This window comes from Podarcis vaucheri (genome assembly GCF_965113315.1).
Source record: "Podarcis vaucheri genome assembly, chromosome: 8".
Lineage (NCBI taxonomy): Eukaryota > Metazoa > Chordata > Lepidosauria > Squamata > Lacertidae > Podarcis > Podarcis vaucheri.
In genome coordinates this window covers 4,880,208-4,900,062 of record NC_138766.1, presented here as the reverse complement: position 1 = coordinate 4,900,062, position 19,855 = coordinate 4,880,208, and the positions used below count along the sequence as shown (strand labels likewise).

At 41.9% G+C, this 19,855-nt stretch overlaps 1 protein-coding gene across 1 annotated transcript in view; it reads left to right on the top strand.

Annotated features, from left to right (window-relative positions):
• The window catches only part of SORCS2 (sortilin related VPS10 domain containing receptor 2), a gene marked incomplete at its 5' end in the record, with an annotated part of 143,908 nt that extends 124,300 nt beyond the window's left edge, over window positions 1-19,608 (top strand). Inside the window, 6 exons of the mRNA XM_082234236.1 lie at window positions 1,396-1,521; window positions 2,669-2,768; window positions 3,285-3,384; window positions 6,600-6,757; window positions 15,658-15,737; window positions 16,026-19,608. Of these exons, the coding sequence (XP_082090362.1) occupies window positions 1,396-1,521; window positions 2,669-2,768; window positions 3,285-3,384; window positions 6,600-6,757; window positions 15,658-15,737; window positions 16,026-16,049 (588 nt within the window). The 3' untranslated portion in view covers window positions 16,050-19,608. The remainder of the gene's footprint in view (window positions 1-1,395; window positions 1,522-2,668; window positions 2,769-3,284; window positions 3,385-6,599; window positions 6,758-15,657; window positions 15,738-16,025) is intronic.
• Window positions 19,609-19,855: the final 247 nt, after the last annotated feature.

Below are 19,855 nucleotides of genomic sequence, written 5' to 3'. Positions count from 1 at the left end.
TAGGGCTCAAGCAACAAAGTGCAAACAATGCTTTGATATACTGTACATCAGCGAGGATCCATAACAAGCACAAATTGACTTCTCTTGAGAGGAATATGATTAACTCATTATTCGGGAGTAATTTTCTTAAAATACTTGTCACTGGCTTGAGAGGAATGCCTATCGTAAAAAGAATAGTGGAATACTTATGATACAAAAATGATTTTGATCTGTTATGTTCACCTCCTATCAGTATTTCACTAAATTGTTTTGCTCAATTTCAGACACATTACGTACATCACTATAATTTTCAATATCACCTCCTCACAAGAAAATGTTTCACATTCAGATTGTTTTTTTATTTATTGTCCAACGATGGAAGGAACCTCTAATAAACCAATAGAGGCTTGGGTTAATAACATCTGGAGCATTGCTCTATCATCATCATCATCATAGAGGGGATATATCAATTAAAAATGTCTAGCCAGATTGTTGGTTGGGTTCAAGCCAACATGACAGTGATGTGGGATTGAGGATTAGAATGATCATTTTGTGATACTATGGCAATGGACAAAACTGTATTGTAACTTTTGAATAAATGTTTTAATGTTTTTTTAAAAAAGAATATATACATATTCCACCACTTCCTGCCTCCAGTTTTGATGTAACTATGCAACGGGGTTTTGTTGGTTGTTCAGTTGGAAGTTGCCTTGAGCAAGATAGAATGACTAACTAAATAAATAAATAGATCTCCCACCTTGCCCTGCAAAGTGCACACAGACACACATATTGCTTACCATGTTAGAAGATGGAACTGCAATCTTTTGCATACTTAGCAAGGAAAGAGACTCACTGAACACAATGGGACTTAACATAGTGTAAATGCATAAGATCAGACCATAGCTGTCAACTTTTCCCTTTTCTTGCGAGGAATCCTATTCAGAATAAGGGAATTTCCCTTTTAAAAAGGGGGAAATTGACAGCTATGGATCAGACTGCATAACCATCTGTTAAAATTGGGGAGGAAAAAAGGGAATCTTTGCCAACTTGAGTCCCATCAGGGGAAAAGGTGGGGTATAAATAATTAGATGATGATGATACAGCACTCAGCACTAAATCTGTCATTAGTGCAAGCAATAAGGCACTGGTGAAACTACAAGACACTTGAACTTAATAAGTATTTTCCACTTTTTAAAACAAATTGCCTAAATCTTCCAATTATTATTCTTTATTCTTTATTACATCCATTTGTTTGTTTGTTTGTTTGTTCTTTTCCAGTAGTTATTCCAAACCTTGACTAATTCATGTGAGGCAAGAAACAAATCAAATCACTTTAAAGGAGCTATAGTAGAGCAGTTTATTACAAAGGTAGCCGTGCAGTCCAAGTCCATTTCTGAATGGTTTCTCTCCCCTCAGGAAACAGGCGTACCTGAAGAAGGTCTTGTTACAGTAGTAAAACCTGGACTGCCCACAACTGCAGATTTACACGTGCTTCTATCCATGAACCACACCAAAAGCAAAATAAGTATGTCTAGCAATAAGGTAAGAAGACAGATGAATATTAATTTAGAACACAATACACATTGACTGTCTCACTCCTTATTAAACTAAGAGCACTGTGTAATTTTGCAACATGTCTAGCATAGCAGAAATTCACTCTTTGAAGGGCCTAAAAGTATTTTAGGAGGGGACTGTCACATTGAATGTTCCCTCTAACAGCTGCTGCATCATCACGACTACATCTGTTCTATGTGCCTGGAGCCCCCAGGACACAGGTCATGTATGCACACTCCTAATATCTGGGGATGTGCAGCACTGGTATAGGAAGCAACCATCCAATTAGGCTGCAATTGTAAGGTATGAATTGGCCCTAGATTCACATTCCAATTTTCTTATTTCTCCTTCTCCTCCTTGGAAAGAGCGCAAGGCATTAGCCTTGGAGAGCGTATCATGTTACATGAAAAAAAAACCCTGTGCCCCAAATACTGTACATGCTGAATTGAGACAGATATCATCCTGACAAACACTGCTCAGTCTTGTCTTATCATTTCTTTTTTAATATGGGCAGTTACTGGATGCATAATCATGCCTCAGTGCTCTTGCAGCTGAAGCATGAAGTGAAAAGTCCTTGTGACTACCACTGAACAAAATCAATATTTCAGAAGTCACAGGGCCCCTATAGTATTAAAATATTCATCTTTTGCCATCAGCTTTAATAGCAATTATTTCAGATTCTGCAGCGTCAGGATTCACTGCCTTCTCATAGATGAATGTTTTGCCTCAAAATTTGCTGTGGGTAACCCAGATTTGAGTACAGTGGTATCTCGGGTTACATACACTTCAGGTTACAGACTCTGCTAACCCAGAAATAGTGCTTCAGGTTAAGAACTTTGTTTCATGATGAGAACAGAAATCGTGCTCTGGCGGCGCGGCAGCAGCAGGAGGCCCCATTAGCTAAAGTGGTGCTTCAGGTTAAGAACAGTTTCAGGTTAAGAACGGACCTCCGGAACGAATTAAGTACTTAACCCGAGATACCACTGTATAAGAAACCCCTACTTCATTTTGAATTTTACTTTTGGCTGAATTTTCATAGCAACTCAACAGTGAATAACTCCACACAAGCAATGACTTCCTTTTGGCGGTTGTGGAAGGTAGGACCTGCCTAATGCAGTTTTTCTTATGTTTCCAGAGAATAGCTGCTATTAAGCAATCTTTGAATGCCCATAACATCAGTTTCTTCATGAAAGGAGGACGCTGGGTCTTTGTGACCTTAGTTAGCTCGGATTCAGGTAAAATTTGTATCCTTTTTTGACAGTTAGTTGATGTTCCTCTCATGTTTAAGTTAAAATAATATTGAAGCTCCATATTGGTTTGGAATTCATACACACACACACACACACACACACCAGTCAGCCTATCATTACAATTAAAACAATCACTTTGAATAAAATTTAAATCTTGCTCTTAAATATTATATGGAAGAAAATCCTATTGAAGTGAAGATTCCCTGCGTCCGGAAATGAGGTTAGGCCTGGGGAGTTAGATCTTTTCCACACCATACATAAAGCATATGGCCTCCCCCAAAGCATCCTGGGACTTTGTTAAGGGTGCTGGGAATTGCAGTTAAGTCAATGGCTATACCCTTCCCAGGACCTTCGTCCCATTGACTTTACTGCATTGTGGACAAGATGAGTGGATACAGTTTAGGGTCACTTTATTAAAAAAGAATCTGCACTAATGCTAAATACAGAGGATGGTTGATTGTGCTCAGGATTGAATTTAACAGTGTGTGCCTTTGGTTTCAGATTCTCAGAGTATTGGAGGAGGAGGGTACTGGGCGATAATGGCCCTTTTTGTCATCTCTCTGGTGGCTGTAGGTGCTATCATCCTCTACAAGTTTAAAAGGCAAGTGATTTTACATCTGGCATCATATGCAGAATATGTTATAAAGCAGAAGTTGTCTGGAAATCATAGGAAAAGCTTTTCTTTTCTTTTTTAAAAAAATCTTCACCTTTTTTTCAACATCTTTTCCCTAACCCTATTACAGTGGTGCCTCGCAAGACGAAATTAATTCGTTCCGCAAGTTTTTTCTTCTTGCGAGCTTTTCGTCTTGCGATGCACGGTTTCTCATAGGAATGCATTGAAAATCAATTAATGCGTTCCTATGGAAACCGCCTTCAGACCAGGTCCGGGGACAGTCTGTCCCCCGACCTCTTCTGAAGGCTGGGGGGGGGACAAGGGCTTTTCTTCCCACCCCCAGCATTTTAAAAAACCCCGGGACAGCGGAGGACTTCTCCGCTGTCCGGGGCGATCTTAAAATGCTGGCGGGCGGCATTTTAAAATCGCCCGGGACAGCGGAGGACTTCTCCGCTGTCCGGGGCGATGTAAAAGCCCCTGGGAAGGCAGGCAGGGGGGGACAAAGACTTTTGCCCCCCGCCCGCCTTCAGAAGAGGTCCTGGACCTCTTCTGAAGGTGGGCGGGGGGCGAAAGTCTTTGCCCCCCCGCCTGCCTTCAAAAGCCGTCCGGGACAGTGGAGAAACGCGCTGCCTTTCTCTGCTCTCCCGGGAAGGCAGGCAGGGGGGAGCAATGACTTTCGCCCCCCGTCCGCCTTCAGAAGAGGTCCAGGACCTCTTCTGAAGGCGGGCGGGGGGCGAAAGTCTTTGCTCCCCCCCGCCTGCCTTCAAAAGCCGTCCGCGATAGTGGGAAGCGTTTCCCTGCTATCCCGGACTGCTTTTAAAATGCTGGAGGTGGGGAGCAAAGCCTTTCGGCCCCCGCCGGCCTTCCTGGACCTCTTCTGAAGGCCGGAGGGGGGAAAAGGCTTTGCTCCCCACCACCAGCATTTAAAAGAGGTCCCCGGAGATTTCCCTATGGGCTTTCGTCTTGCGAAGCAAGCCCATAGGGAAATTCGTTTTGCGAAGCGCCTCCAAAACGGAAAACCCTTTCGTCTAGTGGGTTTTCCGTCTTGCGAGGCATTCGTCTTGCGGGGCACCACTGTATTATAAACTCATGGTATGTTAATAGCTTCCAAAACAGATATAAAGCAGATATAATAATAATAATTCCCCTTTTTAGGAAACAAAATATTATTCACAGTAGGGACAGATTTTTTAAAAATTAAACTGAAAGTAACTTTGCCTGTACAAAACGTTGTGAGTAAAGTCTGTGGGGAAATGATTTTTCCAGGATGTGTAGCAGCTTCAGAACCCCTGTGCCTGCAGGGCAGAGAAGTCCCAGTGGCTCTGCGTTCTGTTCCCTGCCCCCACCCGCCCAGGCTGGGCTGGGCTCCTGCCCCACGTCCTGGGTGGAAGCCTTTCAGTCCAGAAATCAAAAAGTAAAAAAATACCCCCTTTGCCTGATCAAGTATTTGGGGGCGAGTCCTGAATAACACTGTATGACTAGACTTCAAAATGGTTTGCAGTGGTTGATGTGACTGTTATTCCCTCTGCTGCAACAAGAGAAAAGTAAGAGTATCTGGTGAGTTGGTGGCATTCCTCTCTACCAAAACTCAGCAGAGCAGAACCTGGCGCTTCCATGCATCTTTCAGGGGTTGCCTGGTGCTCAGCTTCCCAAGAGCAGCATTGTAGAGTTAGGACAGTAGCATTCATTTCACTTTAATTATAGTCACAAGCTGTACCAATCTGAGTTACTAAAGATCTATTGTTCATAATAATGAGTAAGCAGGAAACGAGCAATCTGTTGTTCCAAGGTCAAAATTCAATTCCTTCAAGTGAGCAATGAGCAATCATAACACTGGAAATACAAATGAGAAGAGTACTTCGGGGCTAAACAAATCATTTTATCAGTCAGCTTATGTCACAAACACTAGGTTAGATCTGGGGATGCTTGAGGAATTCAATTTCTGATGCAAAACAACCTGATCTACACTTCCCAAATGGAAGGAGGAACATAACTATCCTTCAAAAGTAGTTCTCAACTCAAATAAAATACACAAAAATGTGTTAAACTTTTAAAAATAACATATATTTATAAATGTGCACATTGAGATAATAAAGAACAATCACAAATAAATGCAGAAATGGAATGGACCTGAAAAATTGACACAGAATGTAAATAGATTGATCTGTCCAGCCCTAGTTGGATAGAAGAGTTCTCTGGATCTGAGGGTTGGGACATTGAACTCTACATACATCAAACCTCCCCTTCTTTGGCCACACTGACACATAACAATCAACAGTTGTTTCTGGTTTGTTGTGCACAATCAGCATGCTGGTGCAACCGGATGCTTTGCTTCTCCCCTGATGCAAATAGAGAAACAAACCTGGGGAAAACGAAGCATGACTATGGGTTCAGATGTAACAGGAAGCCAAGCTTAATTGACAATTCCTGGTTTGTATCTCTGCTTGCCTCAGGGAAGAAGCAGAACATCAAGTTGTACCTGCATGTTGATTGTGCACAACCAAGTCATATAGAACTGTGTCAGATGACCCAGAATGCCAGTGGTGTGCCCCATGGGCAGACTTCCCACAGGCTTCTTGTTGGCCACTGTGAGAACAAGATCCCGAACCATGGCCTCTTTTTATGTTCTTAGCCAGGGATTTGCCTCAATGCACCTTTTAAACATTCCTTTTGGAGGTAAAGATTTAGGCCAGGGGTCAGCAACCTTTTTTTGAGGCTGGGGCGGTCCACTCCCTGACAGACCTCTCGATGGGCCGGAGCGTGTGTGCCCATGCGTCCGCTCAAGCTATTTCCGGCGCTCTTCTGAGATGGAGGAGTGCCCGTGCGCATGCGCACACGCTGTTTCCAGCGCTCTTCCGACCCGGAAGTCAGTTCCCGTGGTGAGAAAAAAATGGTGCCCCCCCAAAAAGCACGGAATACGCACGCCGACCCACGGAATGGCCATGGGCCGGTTCCAGGAAGCTCATGGGCCAGAGCCAGTCCATGGGTCTTAGGTTGCCAACATCAGATTTAGGTCCTAGTCTGGCTATAGTAGCATGCAAAAAATAGGTGGTTCTAGGTTGGCAAGTACATTCCCATCAGCATGAAAAGGTGCTTCTAGCCAATTCAATTGAGTCTTAATGAGCTGGTATTATCCACACCCATTTGTGGATCAGAGCAGCACTGTACAACATTGCATTACAATCCTGTCTTGTACTCTTAAGGAAATTACCAGGCAGAAATGTCTATGCACAGATGCAAAATGAAAAAGAACAAGAGATGACCAACCCTGTAAACCGTAGAGAGGACACCCAAAATATCATCCAGGGGGAGGAGTTTATTGATGATGATCTTGATTGTCAAACACTGGGAAATGCAAGAGGTAAGTACACCTTCTCTTTCTTTACTGGCAAATTTCTGCTCCGCTCTCAAAAGGGTTCTCATAATCAATAATGCCAACTGCTATACTATTGCAGCATCCAAAAAAATACGTTGTACACATGTCAGTCCATGGGAACAAATATTTATTTAGGACCCAAGTGCTGAATGAATAAAATAAGAAAAATTACAATGCCAGTGGGGGTAGGGGGAAATCACTACTAACTGTATGCTTGACAAGCACTATACAGCAGTAACTCACTTTTTCTTTTATAATTACATTGATTATGAAAGCAGTTGTTTCATTCCATTCCATAAGCGTTTGGAAATGCATTTCCAATGTACCAGCAGCCTGAGTGGCATTCTTCATTATATTGTGGTCATTGTAGACCATTATATTGTGGTCATTGTAGACCATTATATTGTGGTCATTGTAGACCACAGCAGCTGTATTATTCATATCTGAATTCTGATTTACCAAAGGTTACATCCACACCATACTTCCTCCAGGGAATCCTGTGGACTGCAGTTTGTTAAAGGTGCTGGGAATTGTAACTGTGTGAGGGGGAAATGGCAGTTTCCAGGATTCTTTGGGGAAAGCCATAACTGTTAAAGTGCTATACAGTGGAACCTCGAGTTGCGGATGTAATCCGTGATGGAGGCACGTCCGCAACCCGCAGCATTCACATCCTGAAGCGCCGCGTCTGCGCCGGCACAATTTGACGCTTCTGCGCATGCGCAAAGCGCGCATGTGTGAGTGGTGAAACCTGGAAATAACCCGTTCCAGTACTTCCGGGTTTCCTGCAGTCCGTAACCCAAAAACACATAACCTGAAGCGTCCATAACATGATGTATGACTGTAAATGTACTTTAAATGCAAGGTGTAGGTGTGGCATTAAACACACATTCTGGGTTCTTCAATCTATATATTTTATTAATTAATGGAAATATTGATTTTAAAAAGTATATGCTGAAGTAATCTAACATTTAATACTTTATAAAATATGTCAATTAGGTTGACATTTATTAGTTCTTGTAAAAAGTGACTACAGCTAAATCTGTTAGCTTGACTAGGGGTTACTTCCTATTCTAGTTACTCACTGCTGAGGGAGAGGTGAATCTGAAGGCCTAAGGACTAGAAAGTGAGCACCGTGGCACCAATTTTAAAAAGAGGATTGGGGCTACAGGGAGTGGCAAGAGAGCCTGGAAATCACGGGCCAATTAGCTTAATGTTTTTCCTGGTAGAAATACTAGTTGAAGATAAAACAAGCAAGCATATAGAACAAGCCCCGCTGAAGCAAAATCAGCATGGCTTCTGTAAGGATACATCCCATCTCACTCCTTTTTAGAGTGTCAATACCATATAGATAGTGGTGATCCAGTTGAGAAACTACTTCACCAAAGACTCCTGAGTAAGCTTAGCAGTCATGGAATAAGAGGCAGGCTCCTCTTTTGTATCAGGTATTGTTTAAGTAAGAATAGATGGACAGATCTATCAACAGAAGGATGTAGAAAGTGGAGTCCCCCAAAGATCAGTATTAGGACCTATACTTTTTATTTTTTATTTTTTATAATATTTTATTAGGTTTTATCAATAAAAAGGTTTAGAAAAGTACCGAAAACGAAAAAGATACAAAATTACAAAATACAAAAATACATACTTTAAACACAAAAATAGAAAAAGAAGAAACACATATAAAAAGAACAAAAAACAAAAATCCCCTCTTTCTTAGTTTCTCATCTTTAATTAACTTATTTTCCTGACTTCCTCACGTCTCCCATTTTTGTATCCCTTTTAGCAATTGGTTCAGCAAATTCATGTCCTATTAATTTATCTAGGACCTATACTTTTTAACTTATTCTGAAATGATTTGGAGCTAGGGGTGAGCAGTGGGGTGGCCATGATGCAAAGTGGTTAAAAGAAAAAGAGGTAGTGAAGAGCTCCAAAAAAGATGAGTGGTGAAATGGTGAATACAATTCAATGTAAACAAGTGTAAAGTGGTGCATGTGAAGAGAAAAAAACCCAATTTCACATATACCCTAATGAGGTCTGAACCATCTCTGACTGACCAGGAATGATACCTTGGGGTCATAGTGGATAGCTCAACAAAGATGTTGAGCTGTGAAAAAGGCAAATTTCCTGCTAGGGATAATTTTTTTTATATATAAATTTTTTAATTGATTTTTCACAATTTATATAAACACAAACAATACACGAAACAGACAAACAAACACATAAACAAACATGTATAATTTCAAATCCTTTTTTTCTTAAACCTTACTTCACCGACTTCCCCGTAGCTCCCCTTTCTGCATCCCAATTTCCAAATTTGTTTCAGCAAATCCTCCCCCTTGAGTTTATCTAATTTTCCCTTGTTCTTTTCTTTTACTTAATCTTTTGCAGCTGTAATCCCCTTTTTTCTATAACCTCAAAATTTTAGCACTCATTAATTTTACAATATTTCTTAAGATAAGTTTTAAATTTCTTCCAATCTTCTTCCGCCGTCTCTTTCCCCTGGTCTCGGATTCTGCCAGTCATTTCAGCCAGTCCCATATAGTCTATCACCTTCATCTGCCATTCTTCCAGGGTGGGTAGATCCTTTGCGATAAGTATTCTTGCTGCTGTAGTAGCATACATAAAGAAAATCCTATCCTTCTTTGGCACCAATTGGCCGACAGTGCCCAAGAGAAAGGCTTCTGGTTTCTTAGGAAAAGTAGAATCATAGAATCATAGAATCATAGAATCATAGAATCATAGAGTTGGAAGAGACCACAAGGGCCATCGAGTCCAACCCCCTGCCAAGCAGGAAACACCATCAGAGCACTCCTGACATATGGTTGTCAAGCCTCTGCTTAAAGACCTCCAAAGTAGGAGACTCCACCACACTCCTTGGCAGCAAATTCCACTGTCGAACAGCTCTTACTGTCAGGAAGTTCTTCCGAATGTTTAGGTGGAATCTTCTTTCTTGTAGTTTGGATTCATTGCTCCGTGTCCGCTTCTCTGGAGCAGCAGAAAACAACCTTTCTCCCTCCTCTATGTGACATCCTTTTATATATTTGAACATGGCTATCATATCACCCCTTAACCTCCTCTTCTCCAGGCTAAACATGCCCAGCTCCCTTAGCCGTTCCTCATAAGGCATCGTTTCCAGGCCTTTGACCATTTTGGTTGCCCTCCTCTGGACACGTTCCAGTTTGTCAGTGTCCTTCTTGAATTGTGGTGCCCAGAACTGGACACAGTACTCCAGGTGTGGTCTGACCAGAGCAGAATACAGTGGCACTATTACTTCCCTTGATCTAGATGCTATACTCCTATTGATGCAGCCCAGAATTGAATTGGCTTTTTTAGCTGCCGCGTCACACTGTTGGCTCATGTCAAGTTTGTGGTCAACCAAGACTCCTAGATCCTTTTCACATGTACTGCTCTCAAGCGAGGTGTCACCCATCTTGTATTTGTGCCTCTCATTTTTTTTGCCCAAGTGCAATACTTTACATTTCTCCCTGTTAAAATTCATCTTGTTTGTTTTGGCCCAGTTCTCTAATCTGTCAAGGTCGTTTTGAAGTGTGATCCTGTCCTCTGGGGTGTTAGCCACCCCTCCCAGTTTGGTGTCATCTGCAAATTTGATCAGGATGCCCTTGAGTCCATCATCCAAGTCGTTGATAAAGATGTTGAATAAGACCGGGCCCAAGACAGAACCCTGTGGCACCCCACTAGTCACTCTTCTCCAGGATGAAGAGGAACCATTGATGAGCACCCTTTGGGTTCGGGCAGTCAGCCAGTTACAAATCCACTGAGTGGTAGCATAGTCAAGACCGCATTTTACCAGCTTCTTTACAAGAATATCATGGGGCACCTTGTCAAATGCCTTGCTGAAATCAAGGTAGGCTACATCCACTGCGTTCCCTTCATCTACCAGGCTTGTAATTCTGTCAAAAAACGAGATCAGGTTAGTCAAGTACATTTAAGTACCTTTTTCATTTCATTATATATCATTTCCCAGAAAGCCTTAATCTTCGGGCACGTCCACCAAAGGTGATAAAAAGTACCTTCAGTTTCTTTACATTTCCAACACTTATTATCAGGCAAATGGTAGATTTTTGCTAGCTTGACTGGGGTCATGTACCACCTGTAAATCATTTTCATAATATTCTCTCTTAAGGCATTACATGCCGTAAATTTTATACCGGTGGTCCACAACTGTTCCCAGTCAGCAAACATAATATTATGACCAATGTCTTGTGCCCACTTAATCATGGCCAATTTAACTGTTTCATCTTGTGTATTCCATTTCAGCAACAAGTTATACATTCTTGACAAATTCTTAGTATTGGGTTCTAACAGTTCTGTTTCCAATTTTGATTTCTCCACCTGGAAGCCAATTTTCCTGTTCCTGCTAGGGATAATTAGGAAAGGAAAATAAAACTTATGATATAATGCCATTACACAAATCAATGGTGCAACCGCATTTGTAATACAGTGGTAACTCGGGTTACATACGCTGCAGGTTACATACGCTTCAGGTTACAGACTCTGCTAACCCAGAAATAGTGCTTCAGGTTAAGAACTTTGCTTCAGGATAAGAACAGAAATCGTGCTCCGGCGGTGCGGCGGCAGCAGGAGGCCCCATGAGCTAAACTGGGGCTTCAGGTTAAGAACAGTTTCAGGTTAAGAACGGACCTCCAGAACGAATTAAGTACTTAACCCGAGGTACCACTGTATACAAATTCATGGAAGGTAAGACTAGCAATGGCTACTAGCCACAAGGGCTTTGCTCTGCCTCCACTGCCTCTTCCACTGTGAAGACGAACACAAAGAATTCATTCAACTTTTCTACAATCTCCTTTTCTTCTTTTAGCACACTTTTGACCTTGTCAGTCTAGGCTCCAACCACTTCTCTAGTTAGCCTCCTGCCTCTGATGTATTTAAATAATTCATTGTTATTGTTTATGTTTTTAGCAATTTGCTCCTCAAATTCATTTTAAGCCCCTGCTATTGTCTGCTTGCATTTCTTTTCTTTTTTGTTCTCTTACCAAACTTCCATTTTCAAAAGGAAACCTTTTTGTCTCTAACAGCTAATTGAATTCTGCTTTAACCACAGAGGCTGTGGTGATACATTTCTTGATCTGTGTTATATATTTTAGCTGAACTTCCCAAGCACATGGGTGTCTGCAGAAATAATTTCAGGGGCAGGGGCAAAGTAGATTTGTAAAAAGATTTTTAATTACAGGTTGTTGATGCTTTGCAGTCTTCATAGAACGTAAGTCCACAAACCACTGCATTCTGCTAAAGAGAAGCAATGAGAAATCATAGTGGATTGTGCCTGTTGGAAATTTACTGCATTTTATGGGATTATACATATCAGAACTAACTTCTAACAAATTCCTTTATTTGTCCATTTACAAATAACAGAGAAAAACATACAGCTTGAGTTTGTCCATTGAACATCAATACTTGGAATTCTAAACCAAATTAAAACCCCTAAGGCTGAATTTCCCCTACTTTTACACATATGTTTTATTCATTGTGGTTTATGCCAAACCCAAGGTCTGAAACCAGTCAGGTTTTTTTGTTAATGCTTTTAAAATTATTATTAAATTTCTATACCAAGGGACGCGGGTGGCGCTGTGGGTTAAACCACAGAGCCTAGGACTTGCTGATCAGAAGGTCAGCGGTTCGAATCCCCGCAATGGGGTGAGCTCCCGTTGCTCGGTCCCAGCTCCTGCCAACCTAGCAGTTTGAAAGCACGTCAAAGTGCAAGTAGATAAATAGGTACCGCTCTGGCGGGAAGGTAAACGGCGTTTCCGTGCGCTGCTCTGGTTCGCCAGAAGCGGCTTAGTCATGCTGGCCACGTGACCCGGAAGCTGTACGCCAGCTCCCTCGGCCAATAAAGCGAGATGAGCGCCGCTAGCCCAGAGTCGGTCACGACTGGACCTAATGGTCAGGGGTCCCTTTTCCTTTAAATTTCTATACCACCCTTCATCTGAGGATCACAGGGCAGTTTATAATATAAAAACACAAAAATATATAACATAGTAACAAACAAACAAATAACCGTCCCACCCCCCAGTTTAAAAGGCCAAAGATTGTTTAATTACCCGGTGGCCTGGAATAAAAGGAATGGTTTTGCCTGGTATCTAAAGATATATAATGATGGTGCCAGGTGACCCTCCCTGGGGAGACCATTCCACAAATGGGCAGCCACCACAGAAAAGACCCATTCTTGTTTTGCTACCTTCAAGATCTCTTGTGGAGGGTTGCCGGGTCAGGGTTGGCTGATAAGGAAGAGGGTTGTCTGTCCTTGACACTAAATAAAATACAGTACTAGGTGGATCATTCTGTAAACAAAAAGTGAAGTTGTCAACGGTCTTTTCTTTTATGAATTTATCCTTGGGATAGCTCTTCCATTTTTCTCTATGGACGCTCAACAAACACAAGCCTGACAATTAGTCTTCACTCATTGTCGATTTTAGCCCTGCCTTCACCCTCCACAATGTACCAAAGGATTGTTTAGTTGTTCATTGTGTAACTGGGAGGGAAAGTGCTATGAGAATGACCATTTTAATAGCAGAGCACATTTTGTTGTGGTCCAGTAGTTCAGTAAGGCTCATGATCCAAACATCACCCAGTGATGGTTATATTTCTTTGGTAGACTCACAGCTTGTGCGAGGGTTTGTTCCCAGGGTGTGGGGGGGAGGGGTACGCATAAAACTGAAATCACATTTAGTCAGAAAACCCTTGGCACCAACAAGTTGTGTTTAATTTGTGCAATGTCAGCTGGCCAGCTGCAAAGCAGGTAAAACTGTGATCACACAAGTTAAATGTGTCCAAGTTGTGAGTCTTTTTGCCAACAATTCATACCAAGTAACAGACTCATCCCCAAAGTTTTCAAATTTGTAAAGTTCCTGAATGGGATTGAAAGTTTCATCAATGAAAGGACATCAGTGAGATAATTAGCGAATCCAAAGACAAACAATGCAAGTTGTTGTCCATGATGGACAAAATACGTCTTCTCTTGGTTTTGCCTGGTCCTGCTAATTGCTTGAGTTGCTTGATAATAAGGGGTATTTTTCTGCAAACACACAGATACTCTTTCACTGTTGAATCCCCCAGCTTTCACATAGCATTGGTATGTTGGGAATTAGTCTTTGGATGCTCTTAGGGAAATTTTTTATGATGCCTTTAATTGTGCCAACTGTGGGATTAGCAGTAGACAATGGTGGTCTAATATATTGCCCTGATTTGTGCTTGAACCCTATAGTTGAGCAACCCTTGTATACTTGTACAACTAACTTATTGAGACTGAGTCCAAAATCAGAACAGGCAGAGGAGATGGCATTGAGAATCCCTTCTGCAGTTCGGTCTGAGACTGAAATGAACCCAATGAATTCTCACGTTCAGATGCATTCACATCACTTTCTGCCGGGCTGGAATGGTTTTCCATGTTTTATCACTGCTTTCATGATTTGCTGTAACCTGCCCTGTGCCCTTATGGTGAAGTGCAGGTAAGAAAACTTATAAGCAAACATAGGGCAGCCTTTCACCCAACCCCCATGGAAAATCCATGGAAAGTCAGCAGAAACGAGAGCTGCCATATTTCACGAAGTGAAAATCCAAAAACATACAAATTGTCCCCCCCCCTTTTTGGAAAAAACAATTTTTTGGTTATGTAGCAAAAAATCCATGATGAACTGCAGCTTTTCGGAAATTCCCCCCAGACGTCACTTCCACCGTTGAAATCCTGGAAATTCTCCCCAGACGTATGGCAACCCTAGCACAAACGATGTTGTTTCCTTCTGCCCCACGCCAGGGACATTTAGCCTCATGGTAATATCATCCCTACCCTATCTGAAACTGCATTTTTCTGGTGAATGGTCCATTCCAGAATTTTTATTTTTTATTTTTGTTTCTATAGCCTCCATTTTGCTAATTAGCCGCAGTAGTGGTTTGATGCACATTCCCTTTTTTGAGATCTAGTGACATGCTGTTCTTTTGAGAGAGATCCCTGTGACACACTCTGATTCAGCACAAGGACCTATAAACGTGAGCGCAGCATCCCTAGGTGGGTGAGGAACAGCTGCCAGGCATGGTTCCCAGCACCCTCAGGGCCGACCCAGTGGCTGCCTCAGACGGCAGGATCCACAGGGGGCGCAGATTCGGGGGGCCATGGTAGCAGCAAGAGCTGTGGCACACGCCTTGGAAGCCTCCTCAGCATTCGCACCCCCCACATGCTGCCTCTGCCGCAACATCTTGGCGAATAGGAGGCATTGCTGGTCTCCTCCCACCCTTGTTCCTGATGTAGATCTTCCTTCATCCCTTCTTCCCTGGCTGGGTGCAGGGACATTTTGTGGTTCGACTCAGGTGCCAAAGTGCCTTAGGCCAGCCCTGCTTAGATGATAGACCAGAACTACTATTCTGAAGGGGGAAGCAGGATTTGGATTAAGCCTTCCCTGCCCCGCCTCCCACTCCCAGCCAGGTGATTGGTACTCTTGTTGATTGACTGGGGCTGCCTCTATGCCCCCGGTTTAGTGCAAATGTATCATCAGGTCAGGGCCATGGTGTAAGGAAACTTTTCAATTATTCCATTCATTCTTTTTGTCGTAGATTTTTCTTAGCTAAACTGCAGGGGACGCTTCCTCCAATTAGGATCTGAAATACATGTGACAAACGTTAGATGGGGATTCCCTTCTCATCTTTGAGACAGTTTGAACAGACCCTTCTCTGTTTTACAGCGTAGTGTGACTAAACAAATCCTAGCTTTCTGTTCTCTCTTCTCATAATTTTGGAATTTTTACAGTGGCATATTTCTAGACTCACCCATCCACTTCTTTTGTTTTTATATATTTTATGTTGCCTACTTTATCGCCACCCCCACCTTGGGACTTCTCCACACCATTACCTTGCAGTGACTCCTTCTGGGAGAGGTGGAAACTTGAACAGCTACAGAGTTCCCTTATTGCTGATGGCAGTCAGTGTCCAGTCCCAGGTCAGTGTCATCTTAAAAGGAAGCCTATGGTTCCATTCTTCTCCCTTGCCTCCTCCCCCAAAACCACTTTATGATGTCACTTGGCTCAACACTATAGGGATTCCCAATAGTTCATTGAAAGCCAACATTTTTAGCAACACAAAACCGCTGCACCACTCTCACCTGATGCAATTTTGATAAAACCCACCATCCCATTTGGTGGAATTGTTCCTGGAATAGATGGGGGTGGGGTTCCTGTCAAAATCCTGTAATTTGCTAATCATTGTGCTTTGTTTTTCTGTTCCTTAGGCAATCTCTCAGGCATGGTTCTGAGCACTAATTCCAGGGAGAAGCACAGTTACCTGATTAGCTGATACTCACAAATGAACATATAGACTCTTCTGTTGGGTCCCTCCTTCTCCCTCTGAAGATATAACTACTGGTGGGATGGAGAAGTTGTCTTGAAGATAGGCACAGATGTGTAATACTTGGAGAGAAAGATAATATAATTTGTTTCCATGGCTGTGGACTTTTTTTACACCTCAAACTAAGATAGCAGATCTGTAGCCCTAGGCACACTTGCAACCACCTTTTCTGTCTCCCGTGTCTCTAGTTCTCAATGTTCATTTAATTGAATGCATACAGCACTTAGCTCACTGTGGCAGTATCAAGTAGGAGGCTGCAGTTCTTGAGCCATGAAGACTGGTTTTAAAAGCTGTTGGCTAGTTGAAGCAGAAATCTGGTGGAATGTTGGGAATAGTTTCCTTTTACAAGGAAGTGACTCCTGGGTCTGATGTGGCACAACCGAAGAATTCAGAGAGATACTGTCAAGAGACACGTTGATGACTCACTAGCATCCCTCTTCAGGCCCCGTGCAAGTCCTTCAGGCTGCAGCAGCTCTTTGAAAACACCGTACAGGGTGATGCTGAAGTGGGAAGTCTCACAGCTTCTTGTACATCACCACTAGGAAACTCTCTGCTTTGTTTTGTTCCCAGACCAGGTTTCCTCCTTTTCAGACACCACCCACCCTTCCGTAAGTGGGTACCACTAGACTGACTGGTAGTTTGCAACCTACATAATTATATAGTATACAGCTTGGGCTGCCTTACTGTCTTTTGGTCCCCATAACAGCAAGTGTAATTACTTTTTTATTTCTGTAACCCTTTTTTGTATCTTTTTAAACTTTCTATTTTTATAGCTATACAAGCATTCCTGTCTCAGGATAGTACTGTCAAAGCAGCATACTTGGAACTTGCTATTTTAGTCTTTTTCCTTTTTCTACTGTGGGGCGGAACAAACTGGAAAAAAAACACACTGCCTTGGATGTGTCTGACAATCTGGTGAATTAAATTTGAGAATTAATTCCATTGAAATGATTGCACTTTCTCAATCTAACCCCTAGGTGTCACGCTTCATTCCTGAGACCTGCGTTGAGCTAGACCTTATTTCTGTGTGCAGGACAGTGGTCTCCTGTGATGGTTACTGTTGTTTTGAAGGTGTGCAAGTTAAATGCTGTGTTTGCTTATTCTACCCCAAGTAGCTTCATGGAGCAGGAACTGCAAGGTTGCAGCCAAACCTGCATCTACTTGTATTTGCTCTGAGACTCTTGTATAGAAAATGAACCACAGCACTGCTTGGAACTAGTCACTGAGCATCTTTCTAATTGTCTCACTTTTTACAAAGAACTAGCAGAGTTACCTTAGGTTTGCTGAATAGCAGTGGATAACCAAGCATAAATAAGAATGAGTTATGTCACACTTACTAGTATTGTATGTATTAGATTATTATGTCTCCAAGGTGCCAATGTTTATTTTTGCTGAAAGCACATTCCATTTTGTCATGTTCTATTTTGTCCTCTTGTGAGCACTAAAGCAAATCCTGCAGAACTGTTAAGCACAATGCATTCAGGAACTGGCTATCCAAATGGATGATGACATTGCTGTGAATGAATTGTGTCTTTTTGCCACTTGCTCAGGATCTCAGTCTGTCTTTGTTGATGCCGCAAGACCTACTAATGCCCTGAACGTTTGCTTGGGAAGGAGCCATGCAGACTGCCGCTTTGCCTGCACAGTGCTTAGCAGCTGGTGAGAGAACATGGGCATCAGGAGTCCCAATGACTTTATTTCACTGTTCATAGTACTGCTGGCACTGTAAACAGCAAAACCTCACCAAATAGGATATAGGATAGAATTCCTGTCCCCCAGAAACCCTATGAGGAAGGCAAATCACCACAGGTCTATGGGGTACATCCAGATGGGTGTTTATGCTTCGCATGTGGGCAAATTTTTCACAACATTTTCATGATGATTGGTATCAAATGCCAACTCTTATTTCAAGGATAATCAGGATTTACCCTTTCTGGAAAAATCCAATAAATTATATATATTAAAAACCTGTTTACAATATTAAGCCCCTGTTTAGAAGAACACAAGGTCCCATACCCACAGATCAATAATGGATTACTAAAAATGGGGGGAAACTGGTCTGTGTTATGACTCCAGCAAAATTAAATCTTATGGCATTCAATAGTTTCTTGGAACACTTTCTGGAGAAGTGGATTATTAGAACAACTGTATTTAAAGTGCTAATAAGTCAGTTGCTGTCCAGTGCTAACTCTTAATTCTAGATTTTTAGTATTGCCTCATGAAAAATACTGCTTCTCATCCTTGGAATGGAAACTCCCCACCTTGAATCTACACACAGGAAATTCCAGTTCTGCTCCTCCCCCAATCAGAATAATAATAATAATAATAATAATAATAATAATAATAATAATAATAATAATTTATTTATCCCCCGCCCATCTGGCTGAGTTTCCCCAGCCACTCTGGGCTGCTTCCAATCAAGTGTTAAAAACAATACAGCATTAAATATTAAAAACTTCCCTAAATAGGGAATAGAAAGAAGCTAAATGGTGTGTTTGTTTTGAGATGTTTTGGTTGTTGTGCTTTTGATTTGTTACTTGAGCACTATTTAACATTAGCATGCATTTACTGTAAACGCACACTTGTTTTCTCTGCCTGCCTTAATGTTTTTATAAGGTGTACTGTTCGTGCTGGGTATGAGTTAGTCCATTATTCCAACCTATAGTTCCATGGGCATTGTTGCACAGACATGGAACTCCTGCTTCTTATATTCTTTAGTGAAGAGAGAAGCCTTGCACATATGAAAGAACATGTGCAAATACGCAATTCCCTTTACTGAAGTGACTGAGCTTTTATTTCCATCACCTTCTATCTTTTCTTGCATGTGTGAAAAAACATTGTCTTTGGCTGATAAAGTGCAATGCAGAGTTAACATTTTTCTAACTTTGCTGTAAGTGCTCCTCCTTCCAAACATGGAGGGAGACTTTTTTGGGAGGCAGGGGGACAAATTAAAAGGGTTGGACTCTTATTGCAAGAAAGTTCAGATTCTGACAATTTGAAGTCACATAATATTGATATAGCTTTTGCTGTGCTTTTTAATATATATATTTGCATAGCGGTCACAGCATGATATTTTCTCCATAGCCAGATAAACTGCTGGGAACTGTGGGTGAGTTTCTGCTTGAATGCCAGAAGGGAAATCGTGACACAATAGGGGTTTTCACATTGCATTCAAAGAGTGTACAATCTGTGTACCTGTGTACACAAATAGTTGAGCTGTACACTCGTACAGCTACTCACATGTAGCGTTCTAGGAGTGTGTAATCTGTGTGCACAATAGTTGAGGTGTACCAATCAATATGTGTACACTCTTTCACAGAAACGCTTGTACATATGTAAAGGCAGCTTGTACCTATGTACAGTGTAACATATGAACAAGCTTTGTATCTTCTCCCTATATGAGAGTGGAGTGGAGCAGTACTGATTGCAAGGTTTTTTTTCCTGTGTAATAAAAAGTTTGGAATCTTTTAGCAGTTCTTTTATTGACAGGTAAGGCTGCAATCCTAACCCCACTGCCTCCAAAGTAAGTCACATTTACTTCTGTGTAAGATGAGTGTGTTTGCAAAAAGAGGATGCCTGCTACCCTTGCCTCCTTCCTCCATGTTGTGGTGGAATAGATTTTTAAAGTCCCATCCTTAGCAGCAAAATTGAAGCACAGGAATTAGGCTGGCTTCCCCATTTCTTCCTTAACAAACCATCAGGCAACAACTTGGG